At 31.5% G+C, this 24300-nt stretch overlaps 1 protein-coding gene across 1 annotated transcript in view; it reads left to right on the top strand.

The window, feature by feature from the left end:
• Positions 1 to 20169, top strand: part of LOC110106567 (probable beta-1,3-galactosyltransferase 8) — a 56912-nt gene extending 36743 nt beyond the window's left edge. Inside the window, exons 7-8 of the mRNA XM_028700821.1 lie at positions 19775 to 19884; positions 20021 to 20169. Coding sequence (XP_028556654.1) covers positions 19775 to 19884; positions 20021 to 20169 — 259 coding nt within the window. The remainder of the gene's footprint in view (positions 1 to 19774; positions 19885 to 20020) is intronic.
• The last annotated feature ends 4131 nt before the right edge of the window (positions 20170 to 24300 follow it).

The raw sequence follows: 24300 nt of genomic DNA, 5'->3' as shown, positions 1-24300 counted from the left end.
CACAAATTTATTAACTTAATTATTATTATAAATAATATTTATGATCATCAAAATTCAAATTGTCTCACTAGGATTATGGGGTCAAATAGTAAGAATTGAAGTGAATGAAAATTAGTAAATTTCCCTTCAATTTAAAGTGAAACTCGACCTCCAAAGGTAAAAAATCTAATCAAATAAAAAAAAAAACAATTTTCTATCTATTAGAATGGTGCATCTAACTCTTACTCCCCAATATATTTTTTATTCACTACCAACAAAAAGTCCTAATATTTTCCAAAACTTGATCAAATATGGTATCACACACACAAATATTATACACTCCATTAAATTTTCTAAGAAAAAATCCAAATAACTTGAAATCACCAATTGCATTTTTAGGGTAAATTTTCAACATAAAAATATTCTTAAGGCTCAATATAAACTTCTCAAATTTGGTTAAAGTTATGATGAGGTTGAACTAATCCCCTTACAAAATCTAAATGTTATAACAAAAGTCAAAATTTTCCTCTCAGATATGATATTAAGTTTAAGTAGCCCTATGAATGGATTACTGATGAAAAATTAAACCTTAAACATACGAATAATGATCCGTCAAAATTAACAAGAGCGGTGAAAACACCAGTGGAAATATCATAATTTCTTAGCAAAATTTTTAGATGTTTTTTAAGTGAAAAGTTCTTCATTTTTCTTGTATCGAATATTTTGAATAGGAGATATGTTAGAAATCTATCAAAAACCAATAGCAAATACTAAAAAAAAATTTATATCCTTCTTTTTGCATGGAAATAAATTGTAATTCACAACAAATCATTCTACCATCTCTTATTACTCTATGGATTGATCTGCATTATTTGATCTAAGATCAGAGGGCTCAAATCAATCTTGCATGGATTTTTAGAATCGTCATTTCAAATTCCATTCAACCAAACACTACATGCAAAATGCATTTCACATCATCATATTGATACTAAGAATAGGATTTATAGTTCTAATTAATTCATAAAATGAATAAAATTTAAAAATTTCATAACTAATGACCTCTGATTGCCTCAAGTTTACATGAGGAGCTCTCTAAGGAGCCCGAAACCCAAAAAACCCATTTTTAAGGGATTTTAGCATTGCATCAACCTTAATTGATGTTTTAATCTAATACCTCTATAATGAGGCTAAATTTGAATTAAAATTAATCAAATCAAATCAAACTTTAAATAATGAAAATAATTTTAATTATATACTCTAATCCTAGATCGAAGGAAAAAATATTTAAACCAAGTTAAAATCACCTAATACCCTTTTATAAATAATTAAAGAAATTAATCTTAAAGTTTACTTTAACACCAAATGACTTCAAAATTTCAAGGATTTGATTTTAGGGTGTTATGAACCTCTAGTTTTAATTTTATGAAATTCTAAAGCCTTTTGCTTAAAAAATTCATGAGCCCTAACATTATTAGGTTATGATAGGAGTGATTTAGGAATTTATAGAATTAAAATATTGTTCAAATAAAAAAAACCTAAAAATAAAAAATGAAATTCCAAATCATAAATTCTAATTAAAAATTAAAATAATATAATCTTAAACTTTAAATCACCCCTAGATTAAACTAAATATTTCTAAAATAAAATTAGAACACCAAATATATAATTGAGTGATTCCCTCATAAATTAGTAGAAAGCATATGCTAGATCAATCCACAAGGCAAATTGTGAATTACCATAATCAAAGAATACTATCCTAATAGGAAATATAAATTTGATAGATCAATCCACAAGGCAAATTGTGAATTACCATAACCAAGTGAGATGACATCTCTTCACATAGATAGCTTATTTGATAATAATCTTTGAATAGCTAAAGGCTCAAAAAATAGTATGATGGGTTGTAATAGGTGAAAGCATATAAAAGAAGTCTTAAAAAAGGTAGAAATTACCTTGGTTAGGACTATATGGGTTCATTATCCCAAGCTATTAAACTTGGGACTACATAATTAATAAAGTAAATAACACAACTCAATTGTAAAGTGGTTTGTTAGTAACCAAGAATTGTAAAATCCAGAGTTCATCTCATGATCTCAATCCGAGAAAAAAGAAAACTCATAATTTCTAGAAGAGAGATTATAAAAGGTGAATTGAAAAGATGTAAGACTTTCAATCTCTATTAGAAAATAAAATTCCTATAAAAAGAAGGAAATAGGATAGCAAAGTTGTACATAACTAGAGTTACATAAGTAGAATTGCAATCATGTCTAGGTTAAAAGAGCCACTATCTAACATATTAAAACCATGTAGGTGTATTAATACAACATATCTATGTAAGAAGTTCAATCCTAAGGACCAAGATGTATTATACAAGTAATGTCTTTAAGCAAGGAAAACTCTTATATATATGTATGTAGACTAGTTATTTCATGAATGTGCACTATTGCTTCAGGGTTTTATCTATCGCTTAACTATATTCGGTACCTTATCAAAGATGATTAATTATTTTAAATTTAATAGTGGAATTATGAGAGAATTTATTTTTTAAAAAAATTTAAATATTTTCTTATATTAACTTTAAGTTGATTATCAATTTATAAAAGTTAAAAGAAAAGATTTATCCTAAGAGCTGATAAGTGTAAATTATGTATTATTTTTATTCTGTTAAATACAATAATAATATATTATTTTAGTTGTGTTTGTATATGAATTGTGTAGGAAAAAGCCAAAATTTAAAAGCTTTTGGGAGTGTAAAAAAGGTTTATAACGCAATGATGTATTGCTTAATGCCAAAATATGGATCTCTGCACGGTGGCACCTACCTTCTCTTTTTGAAAGCATTGCCATTTTATAGATGTTACCACCGTAGCGCATTACAACGTCGTTGTGCCGAAAATCAGCATCACAATATTGGGTGTCTCAGGAAAATTCATGCAAGAGCCCAACCTTTCCAATGCATTGGTGCCAGAAAGTCATTTCGAGCACCATAACGCTCGAATTTAATAGGTCCATGGAAAAGAAATTATAATCACTAAGAGCTAAGTAGACTCAAAAAATAGACGCATACATTTAGTCCATAACTATCACACATCACTTAGAGCCATAGTGGAGCTGACACTTCAGCACTAAGGCACTAATTAACTTTTTGTTATCACAGCACCACTAGGTCTAGTGTTGTGATGCTCAAGTTTGATTCTTTATTTATAAATATATGTCGATTTTATTATTTATGGAGTTCAGTTCCCTGAGTATAATTAAGTAAGATTGCAGTTTTTTTCTTTAGTTCACCCTTAGAGTAAAGTTTAAAGGAGGCTAGGATAGTGCAAGATACAATCTTTTAGAGTGTCTAGCCTATATTTGTATGAGCAACTCTATAAGTAGAGGAAGAGTGCAAAACAAATATTTTGATCTATCCAGGTGATAAACTTTTTACTACTTCTCTAGTACTTTATACTTTTATGAACAAAACAAATATGAGTTTACTTGTTATTTATGTCATATCTAACTAAATCTTTTATTTTTGGCTTATGATGAAAAGAGCATATTAAGTACTAATGTAGACTCTTGTTCTATAATAAAAATAATGATGTTTTTAACATCTCTCACTCTTCATTTAATATATATAATGACCAAGTGTGTAGTTAAAACATATTAATATTTATAACCTTGATGGAGGAAATCAAGAACTATTAGAAATATTAAAATGGAATATTAGCATGAATATACATAGGATATTTGAATATTCTAGGTTTTATGGAGATAGTAAAACTTTAAGAACACTAACAATCTTTATTTTCACCCCTATAATTTTGATAGATATCTAAGGATGAAAATGCTCTGATCCACATCTATAATTAACAATCTCATTGGGAAATGTTGTTATTTACTTGCATTTGTCCAAAACAATTTATCAAAAATATATCAACTATTTTTAACATATTTTCATTCGTTGATATGAACTCAAAAACTTTATTTTCTTTTCAGTGGAATAAATTCATGCATTTGGAGTAAGCGATAGTTGTATATTTTTAGTATAGTAGATCACTTCCTCATGGGTTCTACACTACACTCTATCACTTTATTACTTGGATTTGGCAAGTATACTTGCATAAAATAGTGGGATGTTTTAAATTTATATCATATAAAATTTAAGTGCATTTTAAATATAATGAGTTTAACTTTAGCTCACAATTATCTTATCACATCATATGCACCCATCAAGGCTTTCGCACCATTGCCAAGGAAGTTTGTCTTATTGTAATTTACTATATAATTACAATAAGTATATTTAGACCTACTTTTGTCCTTTATCTTTATTCTGATTGTTAAAAAATTTTAAAAAGCCAAAAATATTTTTTGTTTAATGTTTGGTTTTTTTTTTGTATTATCTTATTGTATGCATGGCGGATCAAGTAAGGAGTCTTTATTTTTTGATCAAAAAATAGAAAGGACCCATATAAAAATTAGAATATAAAAATAAATTTAACCATGTTTGACCCATTTAAAGATCAAGATAATGCTAGGCCACTTAGGGAGTAAGCTAATCTTATAGCAGAAGGAATCCATCATAGTATTAATAAACCTACTATCTATACTAATAGTTTTGAATTCAAATTAGCTATTATAAAAAAAAAATGTTCAAAATTCTTAGTTTGGGGAAACTCCTATTGAAGATCCTAACTTATATTTAGCTAGTTTCTTGGAAATTTGTGCAAGTTTTAATTACAAAGGTATCAGTGATGAAGCCATTAGACTTAGACTGTTAATAATTTTCTTTAAGGGATTAGGTAACATGTGGTTAAATTATCTTACCACTAAAAGTTCATGATGCGCCAAGAGGGGGACTGAATTGGTATTTTAAAAATAATCCTAAATAGGAGTTCTAACTTTTTGTATATTTTTTAGACTTTGAAATAAGCAATTTAATTTCATAATGCGGAAACTAACAAATTAACTATGATTTGAAACAATGATGATGAAATTCTAAATTGAAAAATAGAACATTAATCTACAATTTTCACCAAGCAGATATAACGATGAATTAAATGCGAAAAGTAAAATGTTGAAAAGGAAAAAGCACACCAGAGATTTTTATAATGGTTCGGTTAATCTTAACCAACATCCACTCTCCGGAGTCCTCTACTCTAAGTATTGAACTAACACTAAGTGACTCTCTTTTTGCTCCTTCACCAAGGCAAAAAAGCCTTTACAAATTTTTTTCCACCAACCCAGAGAGATAGAGGACCGAAGCTCCTTTCACAAGAAAAGAACCTTGACTCCTTTTTCTCCCACCTGCAGAAGGCAGAGAATCTCTAGGACTGGACTAAAAAATCTCTCTCCCTAGAGAGCTCCCACAAGACACACCAAGACTACAGAAGGAGCAAGGCTGCATCTACATGTAAGGTGGATACTAATCAGGTGGTGGTTGAAAGAATTGATTGATGGATGAAAATTGAGCGTCAATTGATGAAAATTGTTCTTCAAGCCAACACATTTCTTCCTCGTGTTGTTGTTGTTGGTCAATTTGGTGGTTTAGCCTTGTTTCCAGCCACTTGAGTTTTTGGATGATTTCATCATGTGGGTAACCAGGATAAGTAGGTGCAGGTGGTGGGATTGCTGGTGGTGGAGGCACACCTGCAAGAGAAGCATTCCCTTTATCATAATTCAGCTCGGTGTGCTCATATGCCTGATGGAAAAGAATACGGAAGAAGGCATCCCAGATTGAAATATTGAGCGTCGATCCTATAAGCATATGCACCCTCCATCATTGTAAAATAAGTGGCACAAGAAGAAGATAATCCCCCAACTTTACGTTCCACAAGCTAGATGGATCCTTATATTGAGTACTTGAACAATATATAAATCAGTGTCAAAGTTTGTGATCTTTGATGATTCAAAATCAAGGCATTCAATGATTTATTGCTCGAAGACCACCTACTATGGAGTTTCATGTCTTCATCCAACCTTAAATTTGTCTGAGATGATGAAAAGGACTCCTTACTAGATGAGGTCAATTTGAGTGAATGCGAAATCCATTCAGAGGGATGCACACTTTCCCATTGGAACCTTAGACAGTGATACTTCTGGCTTAGCTTAAGAAGAGATGCATAATAATGATTTCTTAGGTAAAACCATACTATTTCTAGGATAAAAAATACCTAGCCTCTATATCCCTATGAGATATAATAGGATCCTTTCTATTATAATCATATGTGATTTCTTAGGGCAAGCTTAAAGCATAGCACATAAGCATACACTAAACTTAATGTGAAGTCTACTAACAGACATATAATAATATTCCTTTTAAACCACTATCTTATTTTCGGTCAAAATATTTATGATTTGTCTGCTTTTCTAACTAGAAACTAGGGTTGATAGAGGAGTTCATACTTCTACATCTATCCATATCACATTTTTAATTAATGATTTCTTTGATATACTTAATATGAGTACTAAGAAATGTCTCATCTTTTCTTTTCTTAATAAGGAACCCTAAAGAGTATGAAAAATCACCCATCATACGCATCTCAAATTTATTTTTCATTGCTGATGAAAATTCTTAACATAATTAATCATTTGTTAATCCAAAAATAAAGTCATCATCACAAATCTATACAATTAAAATATATACTTCTATCTTCTTGATTAAAAGTGTTGTGTTTACTTTAACAAATGACTTCTCTAATAGGAATGTTCTAAGCCTATCAAACAACACTGTAGGTGCTTCTTTTAACCATATAATGTGTTTTTATGTTTATAGACATTTTTTAAAAATGTTGCACACTCAAACCTAAGAGGTTGCTCTATATAAATATCCTTGACTATTCCAATAATAATTGTATTTTATATATCCATATGGTATAATTTGAAGCCTCCAAATTATTCAAAATCTAATAGTACCCAAATAAAATCATATATGGCAACTGTCGCAAAGGTTTCTTCAAATTTTATGCCTTCTATTTGATTATTGCCTTTAGCAACTAATCAAGCTTTGTTTCTTACTAGTGATCTTGAGTTATTTAATTTATTTTTAAATGCACATTTTTATTAGATGGCCTAGACACTAGCTCCCATACATCATTTCTTATTAATTGATTATGTTCGTCCTGCATAACCAAAATTAAATAAACATCTTTTAATGCTTCATCAACTCTTTAAGGTTCTACCATTGATATAAATGTTATGTGACTAATATCCTTCCTAATGCTATGTTTAATCCTAAATCTAGAGGAAGGTTCTCCTATAATCAAATCTCTAAGATGGTTTGATGAATACTTCCATTCTTTAGGTAATGATTCCAAATTTTTTTTGTTTTTTTTTTCCTACAATCTTACATCCTCAATCCTATGTACAATATCTTGTTCTTCTTATACTTCTCTAGAATGGACATTCTTGTTTACTCATCAAAGTTAATATTGATTGACTCTTCTACTATTAAGGTTCTCTTATTTATTCCCCCCCGTTAAGGAAACTTCTCATAATCTCTCCCTCACCTCCTATGCGTTTACACAAGCTCCCACAAGAAAGTCTCCCTCTCACTCAAACTGACTCTCTAAAAATATTTTTGACAACTACTTGAACTAACTAGCTAACATGAATTCTAGATCCAAACTAGGTAAAAGTTATATATATTCATACACTGCAAAAATTAACCAAATAAGTATGCAAAAAATAAGAACTTGTAAGTAAACACAAATAACCTAGTAAGTTATATTATCATGCATCATAAGGATCATCTAACAAAATATCAACCTAGCAACATCCTCTCTATGCTAGGCAGCTAAGAGGTTGTGGACTATCACAAAATCTAAGTACATGTGAGAGAATTGGTGTAGTAAGGGTCAACTCATATAATTGTGATGGGTTACCATGAAAACCCACCATAAGTGAACATATTAAAATAAGATCTTTCTCCATATTTTTGTTAAAATTGAAATTTGAATTTAAATTGTTTTTTAAAAAATAAGAATTAAGGAATTTCTTAAAATAGTCACCTCATATGTGATTAAAATCTTATATTACTTTTGAATGGTTAATTAACATAACATGTTATAGGTCAATTGTATCCTTGAATGAACATATGAGGTTTATTTATGATAGAATGATTCTTATTATTAGGTGATTTGCTTAAAAATAAGGATAGTGAAGCTATATAACCATAGGCTAAGTTCAAAATATCTATGATCAATCCAACTAGCCATATGTTGTTCAACCTCATTTACATGAAAATATGCTATTGAAATGAGGATCAATGGTTAAAACCATTAACTATAATGCTCAAGATTTAAGTGTTTATGAGGGGTATGAATACCTATAAGATAGAAAGTTTTACATATTTAAAATGAATTATAAATGTCTAAGTGAGGGGTCAGTCTAAGTAGTGATAATCTAAATAGAAGGAAAGGATTTATATGGGTATATGTGTATATTTAAAACAACAAGTTTTTAAACATAGAAAATGATTGAGTAATGAATGATTGTGTCAAGGATGCATGATTAATTTATGATATAACTTAATTAAATATGGAACGGGTAAGTTCAAAAGAAATTTTTTCAAGGTACACTATTATAATATAGACACTAATATCTAAAAAGCATGATCCTACCAAGTATTTACTTAGTCAAAAGAGTGTGGCTATGTAAAAGGGTAGCCTTGCCATAAATGCATGAGTAGACAAAGAATATTTTAGTTAAATGACCATGACCAAATTATGGAGGGGAATCAATAAAAAGAGTTTGAATGAATCAAAATAGCATTGCCAAAAGGGGATGACTACATAAAGGATGAACATGACCAAAACAGTATGGCCAAATCAAGATGTTACATAATCAAAGAGAACTAAGAGGGTGAATAGTACTGTTAAGGCTCATACTAGAAGTATACTTAGCCAAAAGAAAGAATAGATAGTCTAAGAAAATTTTCAACCAACAAGGTATAACGAACAAACGTGGAAAGTACAATCAAAGTAATATGATTGTGGTAGAGATAAACAAATCCAAAGTAACATGAATAAGTTTATTAGTTATTTATTTTAATGAGATAATGACTCAACTATTAAATTAAGACAATTTAAAGTATTAAATCATAATGATGAAATGCATGCCAAATATGCAAATAAATTGAACCAAAATCTAAATTCACTTAGCCCAACCAGGAGGGGGGGATGAATTAGTTATTTTAAAATATCTATAGTAGAACAACATAGATTGCAATAAAAGTAGTTTGAAATGTGATAGTAAAATATCAAAACTTAAAGTTATAAATATATTAATTTTTTAAAAGAAGTAAAGAAAAGTTGTTAATATAAAATTTAAAAGGGAAGAAAAAATAATCTTATTTATAGGAAAATATTATGAAGAAGACCTTTGAAAATTTTTCTTAATTGTAACCACCATAATTCTTGCTAACATATATCTAATAAATGAAAAGGAAGAAAAAAATGTAGAAAAGCAAGGAAATCTAAACCTAAATTTTTATAGTGGTTCAATCTACTTTACTTACATTCAATATACTTTACCTGTATTCAATCCCCAAGTTCCTCCTCCTAGGGAATTTTATTAGAAAACACTCCTTCTACACTTAGTAAGGTGGAAAAGCACTTCTACATTTCTAGGTGAAAAATAACCTTTTGAAGTTCTTCCTTCCCTAAAAAGCTTAGACTCCCTCCTTCCACTTCCCATATATAACCGTGAAGATTCCTTCACCCTCCTACTCTAGATATTGGTGGATATGTTTCTCGAATTAGTTTCTGTAATGTTTCATATGTGTTTCACCCAAACACTCCCTCTAAAGCTCCTCTCCAAATGCTCCCAACTCAAACACTAGAGGATAAAGGTATATGCTGAGGAAAAAAAACATGTGATCTCTCTCATAAAACCCTTGACTATGTAATCATCTTTTCTTCAACATCACCCTTTATTCTAAAGTTTATTGTAAAATCTCTCACAAAGAAAGAGAACAACCTACCTTTCTATAAGGACCCAATCAAGAAAAATGTCTCTGATGAATCTCTTGCCTCACACCCTCTTATATTAATAGAAATAGAATTACCTATTTAATGCAACCACAAAATTTAATTTTAATACTCTGATCATATAATAAAAATGACAGTTTGTATTATTCTATTAGGTTATGAGAAAATTCCTATAATTTGAGTTATGTTGAATCATATAGTATGACATGAATTATGTACTATAGTTAGTTGAATCAACTCACGGATTGTCCATGATGAATAGTGGGTGATCTAGCAAATTTTTTATTCATTTATACTATTTGATTTAGATTGGGTAGTATGATATTTAAAATTGATTTGATAGTGACTAGATTGCTTGATTTATTCACCCAAATAGGTCAACTATATTAATATTCATAAGATCGTATAGATTTATTAGTTTAATTTTTAAATTCATACTTACCTACTTTTGGAAATCCAAAATCATAGGTGAAAATTATCAAAATAACTTATTATAATGCATGATTAGATCATACAGTATGATTTATTAGATAAATCAACTATTTAATTTTGATCTTTACTAATGAGCATGTATTTGATTGCCTTGCTAACACACACCTAAATATACAATGACTTAAGAAAAGAAAACTATTGACTCATGTTAGAAGTTTGATAAGTCTCATTTCTATAATTATTGAGCTTATTTTTCATGTATATTTATCTTATTTTATGTTATATGCAGCTTTATTTCATGTGTCATACAAGAAATGTTAGTATTACAAAATAACCAATATATGTATGATAGGCAAGGTTATATTTGGATTCTATGATATATCTAATGATATGTCCTACAGTAAGTTTAACATCTGACAGGCTTAAGGATTTCTAATGGTGTTGAGATTTTCTATGTATCTAATAAACATATTTACAATATTGAACTACATGCTAGCCATGCAAAAAATAGTTGGTAATAGAAATTAAGGGGTAGTGTTAATTCATTCATCAACTTTGGGAATCATATTTTTTATTGAATGTATTGGATTACACAAGCATTCAACACCATATTGAAAACTAATGGCCAGTGTTGGTTCAAAAGAGAATTTTATTGTGGGGTGCTTCACCAATATTTAAAATATGAAGGACCTCATGAAAATCAACTTATGGAACAATGACGTAGCACCAATAAATGTAAGAATTCATGATGGTCCAATTTCAGTAATTATAAGATTCGAGAAAAATACTTGGAGTAATCTAGTGTGGTAAGGGAAGGTAATGCAAATGAGAATTGGAGAGTAATGCCTACAAAGAGTTCTCTTACATGATAGGAAAAACTCTTTTAGTCTACAATTGTAAGAGTCAGTGATGGAGACATTGCAAAATTTTTTATATGAAACTTTATCGTATACACATTGAAATTTATCATCCACATTTGGCCTTTGAACTTCAGGTTTACCACGCTTGCTATATAGTCATGGAAGGAAAATAAATAGATCATATTAGAGGTAGGAGAGTGAAAATTGAAGTGCAAGATGAAATCAAAAGAAGGCCCCCTTCTTATAGGATCAACTTATTTGTATAGCACGAACAAAGGTTTGTACTAGTCAATCTAATGAGTCTGATCTGCCCCATAAAAAAATGTACAATCAATAGTCAAATCATATAATATAATTGGTATCATATATTATGATCTTTAACTTTTTAACATCATGAGGAGTCTCTATATGACTATTTTACCAAATAATATAGTACAATGACTAATTCGTTCAATAATGTTGATAATAATGTTAACCAAATAGTTAAAATGATAATTATTATCTTAAAATCAATATATCCTATGTGCATCATAAAATGTAATATGGATTTTTTTGGATTTTTTTTTTATCATGATCAAAAACACTTACAACAAAAGACATGCTAAGAAAATATAACACAAAACATAGAATAAAAAATAAAGTAAAAAAATAATAAATATAAACACAAATTTCATAAAAAATCACAAAACATACACACTATGCAAATACACATACATACCTCATAACCTAGCAACTTAAATCTATAATTCCAAATCTGGTCCCAAGTGCGGTAATTCTCTCATAACTTAATGATATAGTGAAAAATGTCTACCAACTAATTTTTAGTGTAAAATAAATTATAAGTGAACATCTCCCTTTTTCATATTATCTTGTGTCTAGCATCAATGTTTTATAACGTGAGTGTTGACTTGGGCTCTTAGTGATACAAATCAAACTTGTATTGTCACACACAATGAGGTCGGTTTCCACTAACAAACAAACAAACCAAAAAAAAAAAAAAGGAAATTGTTGCTTCAACCAAAGGACTTGGGCAACTCAGGTCTCTAAAGCTATATATTATGCGTGTATAGTGGATAGGGCTATAAAATTTTATTTTTTGCTTAACCAGGAGACTAATAATTGACCAATGAACCAATATATTCTTAAGAAGCTTTCTCTACCTACCTTTTAAACCACAAAACTAGAGTTTATGTATCCAACATATTCAAAAGATGCACTATTCATAGGATAAAAAATGCCAAAGCTTGATTTTCCTATAAAATATCTAAAAAATCTCTTAACTACAATCAGATGTGATTCCTTAGGTTCAACTTTAAACCTTACACATAAACATACATTTAATATTATATCGGGCCTATTTATAGAAAAATGTAAAACAGATACTATCATCCCTCTATATTTCTTTTTATCAACTAACTTGCCTTTTAGATCTTTATCTATTTTTGTATTGGGGCTTATCGGAGTGTTTGTGCTTTCATAGCCTTCAATGTTAAATTGTTTAATCAATTATTTCATAAATTTGGTGTGGCTAAGGAAGATCCGATCATATTCATCTCAAATTTGAGGCTTATAGAGGATGAGAATTCTTCACATGGATCTTTATTTGTGGATCCAAAAAGAATATCATCTATATAAATTCGAATAATCAGCAAATTTAAGCTTAGCCTCTTAATAAATAGCATCATGTTGATAATGCCCTTAATAAAGGAACTATTTATTAAAAAAAAAATATTGAGTCTGTCATACCATTTCCAAGGAGTTTATTTTAATCCATAGAGTGCTTTCTTAAATTTATACACATGTTTTGGAAGTGATGAATTTTAAAACCTTGGTGGATGCTCTAGAATGAATGTATAACTGTAAAAATAAATAAAAGTACAATCCAGGGTTTACATAAAGTAATAGTGACCAAGCTCCACTAACATAAGCTTGCATTTCTACCCCTATATAATGACACAAATCCTTACAAATGTAAATTACTTATTTCATATTTTCTAGTCTTCTAAACTTTTGGCTCCATGTCTATACAAAATATAGAATTCCAAAAGAAGAAAATTATAATTTTGGACTTCTACTCAATAGGAATTTCTATATAGTATTTCACAGCTCTTTTCACATTACAACTCTATTTACCTTTACATTTACATTTACATAAAATGACACTACTATTGCAGGGATTAGTATGACAAAAATAGAGTGACGTGTGTATATATAACCGCTTATATGACATCGAAGAGTGGAATAAATGTAAATAAGCATATCATCACACACACACACACACACCAAAACAATATTAAACCATCACAAGTGCAAGAAAGTAAACACAATGGCCTAGCCTAGATTAGAGTTGGTTGTTCTATCAAGCAATCTAAAGTATGTGCTAAGAATTGTGGCTGGGATATATCTTAAGTTTATTAGTGGTTGATGTTATCTAAAAGTTTAATTTATTTGTTTATGGTACAAGGATTTTGTTTAGATTTAAGTGTATTGTTTTAATATTTTTTTATTAATATGTATTAATTTGTTTCAATTGATTAAAGAACCTTGATAATAAAAAACTCCGTAAGTTCTTCAAGTTATCCAACAAAAATTGTTAGACTTATGAATTAATGTGTTCTTCTCAACTTAAGGATAAAGCAAACACATGAAGCCTTTATTTTTATTAAGTGTTTTTTTTTGTTTAGTTTTAAAGAACCATATTGATTAATCGCTCCAAAGCCTGAAGCTCTTGATCAACAATTCCTAAGCTTTAAAATTAATGCATTTGTTTTCCCGCTTAAGGATAAAGCAAATACATATGGCTTTCATTTGAATTAAGTTATTATTTAGGTTTTATATATTTATTTAGATCCATTAATATTTCTTGTCAACATACACTTAAACGCACAATCACTCAAGAAAAGAAAAGTACAAACTCATGATACAAGTTTGCCGAGTCTCATTTCTGCAATTTTTAAGCATATTTTCCTTCCATAATTAACTTCTTCTATGTTGTATGAAGCTTTGTTCCACTTGTGAAATGTTTTTTTCTTTTTGTTTTTTTTTTTTTTCGGGGAAGTTGAGGGCATAGCCCAATTCCATTAATGAAAGCTAGTTACATCTGTAAAAAGAAAGGTATAAAAAACAAAATTAGGAGGAAGAAAAACCCCCTAAACACCAAAAATGACTCAGCACCTTTTCATGCCAAAAATACTCATGACCAAAATACATAAAATAAAAATTTCTATGGAACCGTTAGGGCTAAGGAGAAAATAAGAACATATTGCAATCGGCATCAGAGTAAGAACACCCCCGGTTGCGAGGACTGCCATCAAGAAGAGATCAGGTTGCAAGAGACCACCATCTAGGGAGTAGCAAAAGCAATCTAGCATCATTGCCCCTAAAGTTCCAATAACCAAGCAGAACCTGCCAAAATTGGAAAAACCAGAGAGAACCAAAAAACCTCACGGAAAGAGCTGGGAAAAGAGTCCAAGCCCCAAAAAATAGCATCGAGATACATGTGATGAGCCTGCCACCTATAACGGTTCCAACAATATGTTTCCTTCCTTCCATTTGTAAACTTTAGAGAAAACAGCTTTTTTAATCTTGAGAAATGTCATAGCATGGCTAGAATAAGAATGAGCAAACCTCCTCTCGCTTCTTTCCTTCCACACATGATAAATAGTATAAATTATGAGATAGTAAAATCTCTTTGAATGTAAATAAGTGGGGCATTCTTCAACCCAATCAAACAATTGCAACAGACTTGGTCTAAGCAGAATTGAGGAGCAAGCAGGAATCAAAGAGGTAATAATGTTGTGCGTATAGGAGCATTCAAAGAAAAGATGCATAGAGCTTTCATCATAGGTATGGCACAAAGAACATGTTAAGTCAACCAAAATATTACGTTTGTTAAGCTCCGAAGAAGTTTTAAGGCCTCCTACTAAAGCTAACCAGCAGAAAACCGAATATCTTAAGACATGTCCCTTGTGCCAAATAAAAATATACCAGTTGCAAAGAGGTAGGGACTTGTAAAATTCCATAATAAATTTCTTAAATTTAGATGTAGTAGAATTTCCCCAAAAGAGGCATTTTGAATCTTGTTCATGAATAATAACCTTGCAAATCTCATCAAAAACAGTTGGGCTAAGGAGGCATGGGAAACACCAGCTCCTCCCAATAATATACTTGCTACATAGGTGCAACTAACAGCCAAAAAAAGTACTGCAGCAATGGAATCATACAGATGGCTTTAGTTACACCAATAATCCCAAAGAAAAGAAACAGGGAAGTTGGGAGTAATGTAAAATTTAAAAGTAGATTTAGCTATAGAAGCAGTAGAGCAAATAGCTTTCCAAAACTTAGTAGCCATATAATCAGGCAGTTTCCATGGTGAGGTATATTTAGAGAGAAGCCAAGAAGCTAATGGAGAAGTGCTGTTGTAAATCCTGATAATGAGAGAGCAATTAAAACCAAATTGTAGAGCAGGTATGGAGGGTAAGCCAAGCCCACCAACATCTTTTGGCTTATAGACATTGTGCCAAGCGACAAGATGCAGTTTTTTGCTTGCCAGTGTGTCCCCAAAAAATAAACATTTAGAGGCTACCTTTTTGAAAAATTTCATTACTCCCTTAGACAGAATTGAGCCTCTTATCCAATAGGCAATTGAATTGAGAATAATGAATTTTAATAACTGCAAGCGCCCCGCAAAGGATAATAGATTGGCATTCCAACCCAAAAATTTTCTAGTGATTGTACCATAAGCAGGGAAAAATCTGTAACCATAAGCCTTCTGAAAGAAATCGAAATCCCAAGATACGTGATAAGGTCCTTAGGGCTCGAAAGAGAAAGAGCTCTACAAATAAGACCAACATTGTGAAAGTTCTTAGGAATTAGAATAGAGCTCTTATCATAGTTGACATGAAGACCATAAGCAGAAGCAAATAAGTTTAAGTGATTCTTTAAGGCATTGCAATTTTGGAGAGAAGGCTCACCAAAAATAAGCAAATCATCTGCATAAAGAAAATGACTAATAGTTAAGTTACCAAAAGAAGCTCCCACAAAGTTACCGTTATCAATCAGAGAGGAAAAGAATCCATTACAATGCAAAATAGGTACAGGCTTAAAGGGCATCCTTGGCGAAGACCTGCATATGAGGGAAAAACCCCCTCAAGTGCACCATTTACCACAATAAAAAAATTGACATTGGTAATGCAATTCTTAGTCCAATGAATGAATTGCTTAGGCAATACTTTTTGTTGCATTCTAGCAAGAAGGAATTATCTAGAAACCGTATCAAAAGCTTTTTGAATGTCAAATTTAGCGCAGAAGAGATTATGAGCCCCTTTTTCGTAGTAGTAAGCAATTCTTGAGCTAAAATAATGTTGTCAATGGAAACTCTATAGATTGAATAAAGCTAGCTTGGTTTTCTTTCACAATAAGGGGCATGATGGGCTTTAATCTAGTGGCAAGGATCTTAGCAATGATTTTGTAAATCACATTACAAAGTGCTATTGGTCTAAAATCAGTAAAGGAGGAGGAATGTTTGGTTTTGGGAATGAGAGCCAAGGCAGTCAATTTTATAGTAGGAGACAAATAACCTTTAAAAAAAAAGGATTTAACAGCTTTACATACAGAAGAGCCTATAATGTGCCAACTCGTTTTTGTAGAAATGATAATTAAAGTCATCATGTCCCAAAGTGGAAGAATCAGCACCAGTAAAAACCACATTTTTTATCTTTGCATCAATGACAGAAAATGTCAAGGGATCCAAAAAATTAGGGGGAAGAGTGTTACCAGTGGGGAAGAGATCCATGTTTATAGACTCCAGGGGGATGGGTTATAAAGAGTGTTGAAGTGTTGTACGATCTCATTAATAGCCTCAGATCTCATGGAGTGCAAAGAAGTTTCCATGTTTAAAAGAGCATTACTAGATGTCACCCGTCTGTGAATTTTTGCATATAAATATTTAAGATTGTCTTCATCTTGAGAGAGCCAAGAGGATTTAGCCCTCTGAATGATCCACGAGGCTTGAAGAGAAGTAAAATCCGAGATCTATTTGGAAGTGCTTTTAAGGGAAGCATTAGAAGGATGCACCAAAATCTGCTCCAAGTAAAAAGATTGCTTAGCATGAAGGTTATCCAAGAAAAAATTGATAGAATTAGAACTTTCCCAAGGTTGCCATTTTAAACCACTTTTCATTTTCCTGAGCTTGGAGCAGAAATTAGCCATAGGATTACCATAAGTATGAGCTGAAAAAATATCTAAAAGAATACCCCAAAAATTATCAATAGATGTCCAGTAATTCTTAAAAAGAAATCTATGATGAGAGGGATTGGATTCTGTTGTCTGAAGAATTAAAGGACAATGGTCAGAGCAGGAGGGAGCTTGCACCGAATAATATGTGGAAAGGTGACATTCCAGTTAGCATTCATGAGGACTCTATCCAGTTTGATGTGAATGGGGCTATCAATTCTTTGATTATACCAGATATAAGTACTACCAACAGATTGAAGTTCTTCTAGCTTGGCATCAAAAATCATGTGATTTAACTCCCATAGTATGGTATGGCTCAAGGCATTACCACCTAATTTATCAATGGAAAATCTACAACAGTTAAAGTCCCCATGATGATCCAGGGAGAATTTTGATCAGGTGTAGAAGATCTGATAGAGTCCCAAAAACGGGACCGGTCAACACATCATTAGCTGCATAAATCACAGAAAGTGTAAAAGGCGGGTTGTTACCATACGAACCAAGCCTGAGATTCATCTGTGCAGAGACGTGAGTAGGAGAGAAATTAATATTGGAAGAGTTCCACTTGATCCATATACGCCCAGAAGAAGAGAGCTCAAAATTGTGACAATAATCCTCAAACAGGAGGACCTTATGATTTTCAAAAAAGAAGGGATCTTAAAGAGAAGAAACATGAATCCATTTCTCGAAGATTCACATCATGCTAACTTTAAATGAATCAATCAAACGCTTGCAACAGAGAACCTTGTCTGGATTATTAAAACCCCTAAAATTCCTGCAGGCAATGATGGGCAAGGACATGGTTATTTATGAGAGGAAGGGGGTTTCTTGGCTTGCTTCCCCTTAGCAATTTTGGTGGATTGAGGTCGGTTGGAGATGGGAGGGTGATCGACATCTACAACATTGGCAACTGTTTCTTTGGCTGAGATAAGGCTAGTAGCTTAAAAGCCCTGTTCCTCTTCGAGGAGCTGCAAGCTAGGCATCAAATTTATTGGGAGATTGGATTTTGGTAGGAGGCGGGAATACTGGCATATGAGTGGAGGTAGATGAGGAAGCCTCATCAGTTGGTGAATTTAAGTTAGGCAAGTTCAGAGCTGGTAGTTCATCGGTGGGAATAGTGGGCAAGACAGGGGGACCTTAGGCATAGATGGTAAGGAGGGAGCTTCGGTTTGCTGGGGAGGGTGGACAGTAGTAGGTTGCAGTTGCACCAAGGGAATTGATGAAGCCGTAGTGGGGGTGGGGGGGGGATGGAGAGAGGAGGCCTTGCGTAGGGGGGTTTTAAGGGGGAAGCAGCAGGGCCAGGAGGTCTGGTAGGTGGTTTTCTACTCCTACTCTGGCCACGAAAAGAATTACCCCACGGCTCTGGAGGACCTTGGGTAGCAGCAGAGGCTGGTTTTTTTAGGAAGACAGAGGAGGAATGAACTAAGGATTTGCAAAATTCACATATAGTAGGCTTCCATTCATATTGAATTTTTAAGCTAAATACCTCCTCTTCAATAGAGATTAGGATTTCTTCTGGGAAGGTAGAGTCTGTCGTTACCTGAATGCAAACACGAGCAAAGGTGAGACGGGTCCTTTGAGCAGTGAGAGCGTCAACGACAAGCAGGATTCTTATTTTTCTTGCGATGCGCGAGATCCCGTCGGAATTCCAACACACCAACGGTAGGTCGTGAATCTTTACCCAAGGAATAGAATAGACATTTTCATGTTTTGGGGGAAATTTAGGGGACCATTTCTGGAGGAGAAACGGCTTACCCATGAAGAACCACAAACCTTGGACCAGGCCATCTCATAGTCCTTAGTGGTGGAAAAATGAAGCAGGAAGAAGCCTTCAGAGAGGGATAAAAGCTAGAACGAGCCTTTTAGAGTGCAATGATAGATTTAACTACTCTGTATGTGTCAATGCTTGATTTCTAAATTCTAATAAACCAAATGAGCTCTAATGTTGAACAAAATAGTGGCCATATAATTTGTTATTAGTTACATGAATACAAATAAAAAAAACCAAATGAGCTCATATATCTGGGATCTTTTGGTTGATCATAATTTCGAAGGTTTCGGATGATCTATTTCAAATGTAATATATATTATTTGTTACTAATCTCTCTATTTTTTCTCTTAACTGTGTGAGATTTGTTCCTTCAATTGAAAAATTAATTATAGATACGCAGGTAATTAATCATTGAATTTTCTATATATTTTTTTTATTATTAAGATTTTTTCTTGCCTTCAAAAAAAAGGAAAGCAATGAGAGAACACGAAAATTTTAATTAACTCGCACACAATTTTTTGCAGGCCAATATTGCATAGATATGCAAATGAAGATGTTTCTTTGGGTTCATGGCTAATTGGCTTGGACGTGCAGCACATAGATGATCGAACTATGTGCTGTGGAACTCCTCCAGGTTTTGCTTTGAACATATTTTATATTTCTTACATATATATATTTATTTATTTATTTATGTCCGTAGAATTAGCCATTAAAAAAATATCTATTTTTTTAATTTGGATTAACGATATGCTGATTTGCGTGCACTGCAGATTGCGAGTGGAAAATGCAAGCGGGAAATGTTTGTGTGGCATCATTTGATTGGTCCTGCAGTGGGATATGCAAATCGGTGGACAAGATGAAAGATGTCCATAATGCTTGTGGAGAAGGTGATGGTGCAATTTGGAATGTTTCTATATAAGAAGAAATAATTTTACAGTTTATGAATTGGTAAACTTTATTTGATTTTGTTTGAACTTTGTATTATAAGATGACCAGAGAATTGGTTGGGCATGTAATGCCTTGCAACTTCTATTACTGAAGTTACAAACCACAATTACAGTTGGTTATAAGAAATAATAGATTTAAAAATGATATGTCCTAATCAACATTGTTTAATTGGTTGTGTGCAACAGCTAAGTTTTTGATATATTCTCCATTAACAGTTCTTTAGGTACCAATCAGTAGTTAAGTTTTGAAAATCCCTAAGCCCTTAAGTTCAAATTCCATGGAATAATAAATAAAGAGAATTTTGGTTGCAAGAATTATTGATGATTTGAATATATTTCTTTTATATATTCTTCTCTTTTTATCGTAACTTTATTGAAAACTTTAAGAGCCAAAGGTGGATTCACATTAGGTTCATTTGATTTAAGTGTTTTTATTGTGTGTGTGAGTGTTGGATCTTATTTTTTTTGTGTGACACCTGATCTTACTAGCAAGTGGTCTTGAGATGTAATGTGGGATCCGAGTGGGTTCACAATAAGTATGGTGAATATGAATGTTGTGGGTTTTGTTAGAGATTAATTGGGAATTCTATAGAAAGAATTGGAAACTAAAAAATCAAAATTGGTGCAAAGACATAGAGGATCCAAAGGGTCTAAAAAGATCCCAAGCATGCATCTTCACCCTTTATTTTAAAGATTGTGGGCTACAAGAAAGGCAATACCTAAGAAAATAAAAAATATCACAAAGTACAATAGAAGACGTGACACATTTCAAACTTTCATGGACACATAGCTTAGCAAATCATCCCCCACAAGAATTTCTACTTAAAATATAACTCTCAATCTTGTGGTGAGTCCTCTAAGATAGTTTTAAGAGCGAGTGTAGAGTATGAGTTTTCGTGAGCAAGTGTAGAGGGTGAGTCCTCAAGTTTCGATATATATAACAATCCACGAAGATGAATCTCCTAGAAGTTGTGGAGAGTTCATCTTAGATTTGGTTCTAACTTTGAAGGAAAGGGTAAATTCTCTTTTGTGGATATACGTTGAAGGGAAACAATTATATGAATATGAGAGATTCTTTTATTGTGTTTGGATTTTTTTTTTTAACTGAGATGGTGATATAGGACACTATTGAGTGACTTTGGAAATCAATAGTGTACATGGATGAATGACCCTTGTTGGTACGAGTGGTAATTGTTGCATGAATCAATCTAGACACGCCTCCTTTGGGGAATAGCTGGTTGGGGAAACTCGTTATAATGACAAGTTTAGGTGAGTTCACCTATGATGTCTTTACTAACAAAGTGGCCATACTTTCATGTGATTGTGCTGACGAACTTGTTGGCCAATTTCTTTTCCTCATGGTGGATACTCCTGTTGAGAAATATAACTTTTTTGGCCAAGTTCCCTTTGAGGACCTACTAGATTACTCAATAAAACCTACATAGAAATATATATATCCATTTAGTTCTTTGATCCAATTGACCTTTTAAAAGGTAAGTTGCAAATGGACAAGTAAATTAAAGACTAGTATTAATGCTATCACCAAATAGTAAAAAAAAAAAGAATACGTAAAACTTAATGCATTATATTTAATGAATGCCTTAGGACCTTCAGTATTCATTTTCTTTGCTACTTCAATAACAACAGCAGTCAAAGCATCTTCTTCTAACATCTCAGCTCTTTTAGCCCTTCACCACATGCGGCGTGTAATATTCTGGTGTTGAGTTTAGTTATCTCCTAAATACTAGAATATGACCCCATCTCAAAATTTATTAATACAGGAGTTTCAAAAACAATCAAGGACTTTACCTTAGCCACATCAGCTAAATAGGAAAAAGTCAAGCGAGAAAAGACAAAGGGTTTTGTAGCTACTAGAGTAACTATAGACGCACCCTCAACATTGCCCTTGAAAGGAGTTGATCTGATAAATTCGGCGACTTGTGCAACCCATTCAACTTGTTGTGCATTGACAATAACTTGTAAATTGTAAAAAAGCTGATCTTAGTGCCCTTAATAGATTGTGCGTAATCATGATGTTGTTGAAAATCAATTTTTGATATATTTTCTATGATTTAATGAAATCTAAATCAATAACAAAACTTTTTGAATCTATACACTAAATAGTGAATCAGAATATCCCACTGATTTGAATCTGTTTGAAATCTAGGATAAATCCTAAATTGATTAAGGATTTGGAATAGTGAAAAAACCTAACTAAGGACCCAAACCAAAAAGATAATAATCATTGTGAATATTTGGAAGAGGGATTAGGTATGGATTGAAGAATGATTTTGAAATGAAATTAGAATATATTAAGTAAGGACCCTTGCTCAAAAGAATTTAGGTGTACCTAAAAATAGGAGTAAACATGAGTTAAAAAGATTTTATGAGGGGGAGGAGTTAAGAATTTATAATATAAAACTTGAATTTAATACACCAACTTAAAGCTAAACACATGCAAAAATGCAAGATTCCACAGCATGTAAATGTCAGACATCAATCAGGTAGAACCCCTATCAGACCTAGGACCAAATCAATATTTCGGTTGGCCATCCGCTTAGCTTTTAGGATGAAGCCAAGTAACCCTGGATTATGCTCACTCATGTGAGCATGATCATGCAAACTATGGACTCAAAGTAAACAAGCAAATGTAATACAAATGATGATCAAGGCTGGGTTTAACTTGATTAGAGACTTCACAATTAAAAAATCAAATCAAATCGGCAAAATAAAACATAAATCACAGGACTACAAAATTTTAAAATGCACAACAAAAATTTACAAAAAATTTAATAACCCAAACATTTAAATAAACTTATATGAATTTGAAAAAAATTTAGTCAATCGATCCCTAATGGAGTCGCTAGAAAAATCTATGAGAGAAAATATATTTTGATTTTGAAAAAGCTTTTGGGAGTCCCTCAAAAGATTTTTTTTAATTTTAATTTTAATATTTCTTTCAATTAAATCTGCATAGTTAAACATTATACCACCACGAAAGGTAAACTAATATTCTTCTATCGATTTCAAAGAAAGAAACTATAATTTATTTTTTTAATCAGATGCGGTATAGAGAATATACAATTCATCCCAAAGGATAAAAAGCATATTATCCTATCATTTAATTAAATTAGAGAAATAAATTATAAATTTATTTTCATAATCAAATATAGAGGATATTCAATTTATTATGAAAGCAAATCAAATATCCATCTATCTTTTGATTATGAAATTAATTTAAAATAAAGATAAGGTTAATTTGCATTCATAGATTTTCCCATACCTTAGAAAGCAAATTAAGGTAGGGTTTATTTTATTATAGGATCTAAACTCAGGGGCAAGCCCCTATAGTTAATTACATCTCCTAAAAAAAATATTCTAGATTTAAATGAAGACTAGATAATTTTAAAATTAATATAAGTTTAGAGAAATGTGTGGGTTAATTAAATTTCATTGCAACATGCTTTAAATTATAAATTCTAAACATTTGAATTTTGAAATTTTGATTTGAATTTAAAAGAATATGCAAAGAAAAGAGTGTATACAATCTAGACTTGTCACTTGCCTAGAGTGAGATGCAAGCTAACAATCCTAATCACTATAATTACCATATGAATGCAAGATTTAGAAAGTTCTATCCTAGGAATCAAGGAATTGCTAAAGAACTTAAATTAAGTGGAATACAACATGCTTACAAAAAATGAAAATCTTCACGTATAATGCATATGATGTATGAATAACAATATATAAAAGAGTTAATTTTATTAACATAAATTTGCAAAGTATATCCCAGGGTTTATTGTAAAGTAATGTTGGTCGATCAGGCTTTGTTGAGAAAGTTATTACTTAGATTTTGCATATTTTATATTCTTATAACTTATTATTTTGATGATTCCAAATATTATTGTATTGATTATTAATTTCTCCTAACATATTTTGGATGAAGTGTTTTTGGTTCTTATGTGTACTAACATTTCAGAAAAATCATACTCCAGATTGTTGAAGACTTCAAATCAAGATCTGATTATAATGTTTTGTAACTTGGAGTCTATATTTTGTTCATTTTGAATTAAAGAGAGTGTGATTGTAATTGAGCAACTTAA

Source organism: Dendrobium catenatum, unplaced genomic scaffold, assembly GCF_001605985.2.
Source record: "Dendrobium catenatum unplaced genomic scaffold, ASM160598v2 fragScaff_scaffold_1595, whole genome shotgun sequence".
Taxonomy (NCBI): domain Eukaryota; kingdom Viridiplantae; phylum Streptophyta; class Magnoliopsida; order Asparagales; family Orchidaceae; genus Dendrobium; species Dendrobium catenatum.
The sequence above is the reverse complement of the archived record's forward strand: the minus strand, read 5'-3'. Positions and strand labels throughout refer to the sequence as shown.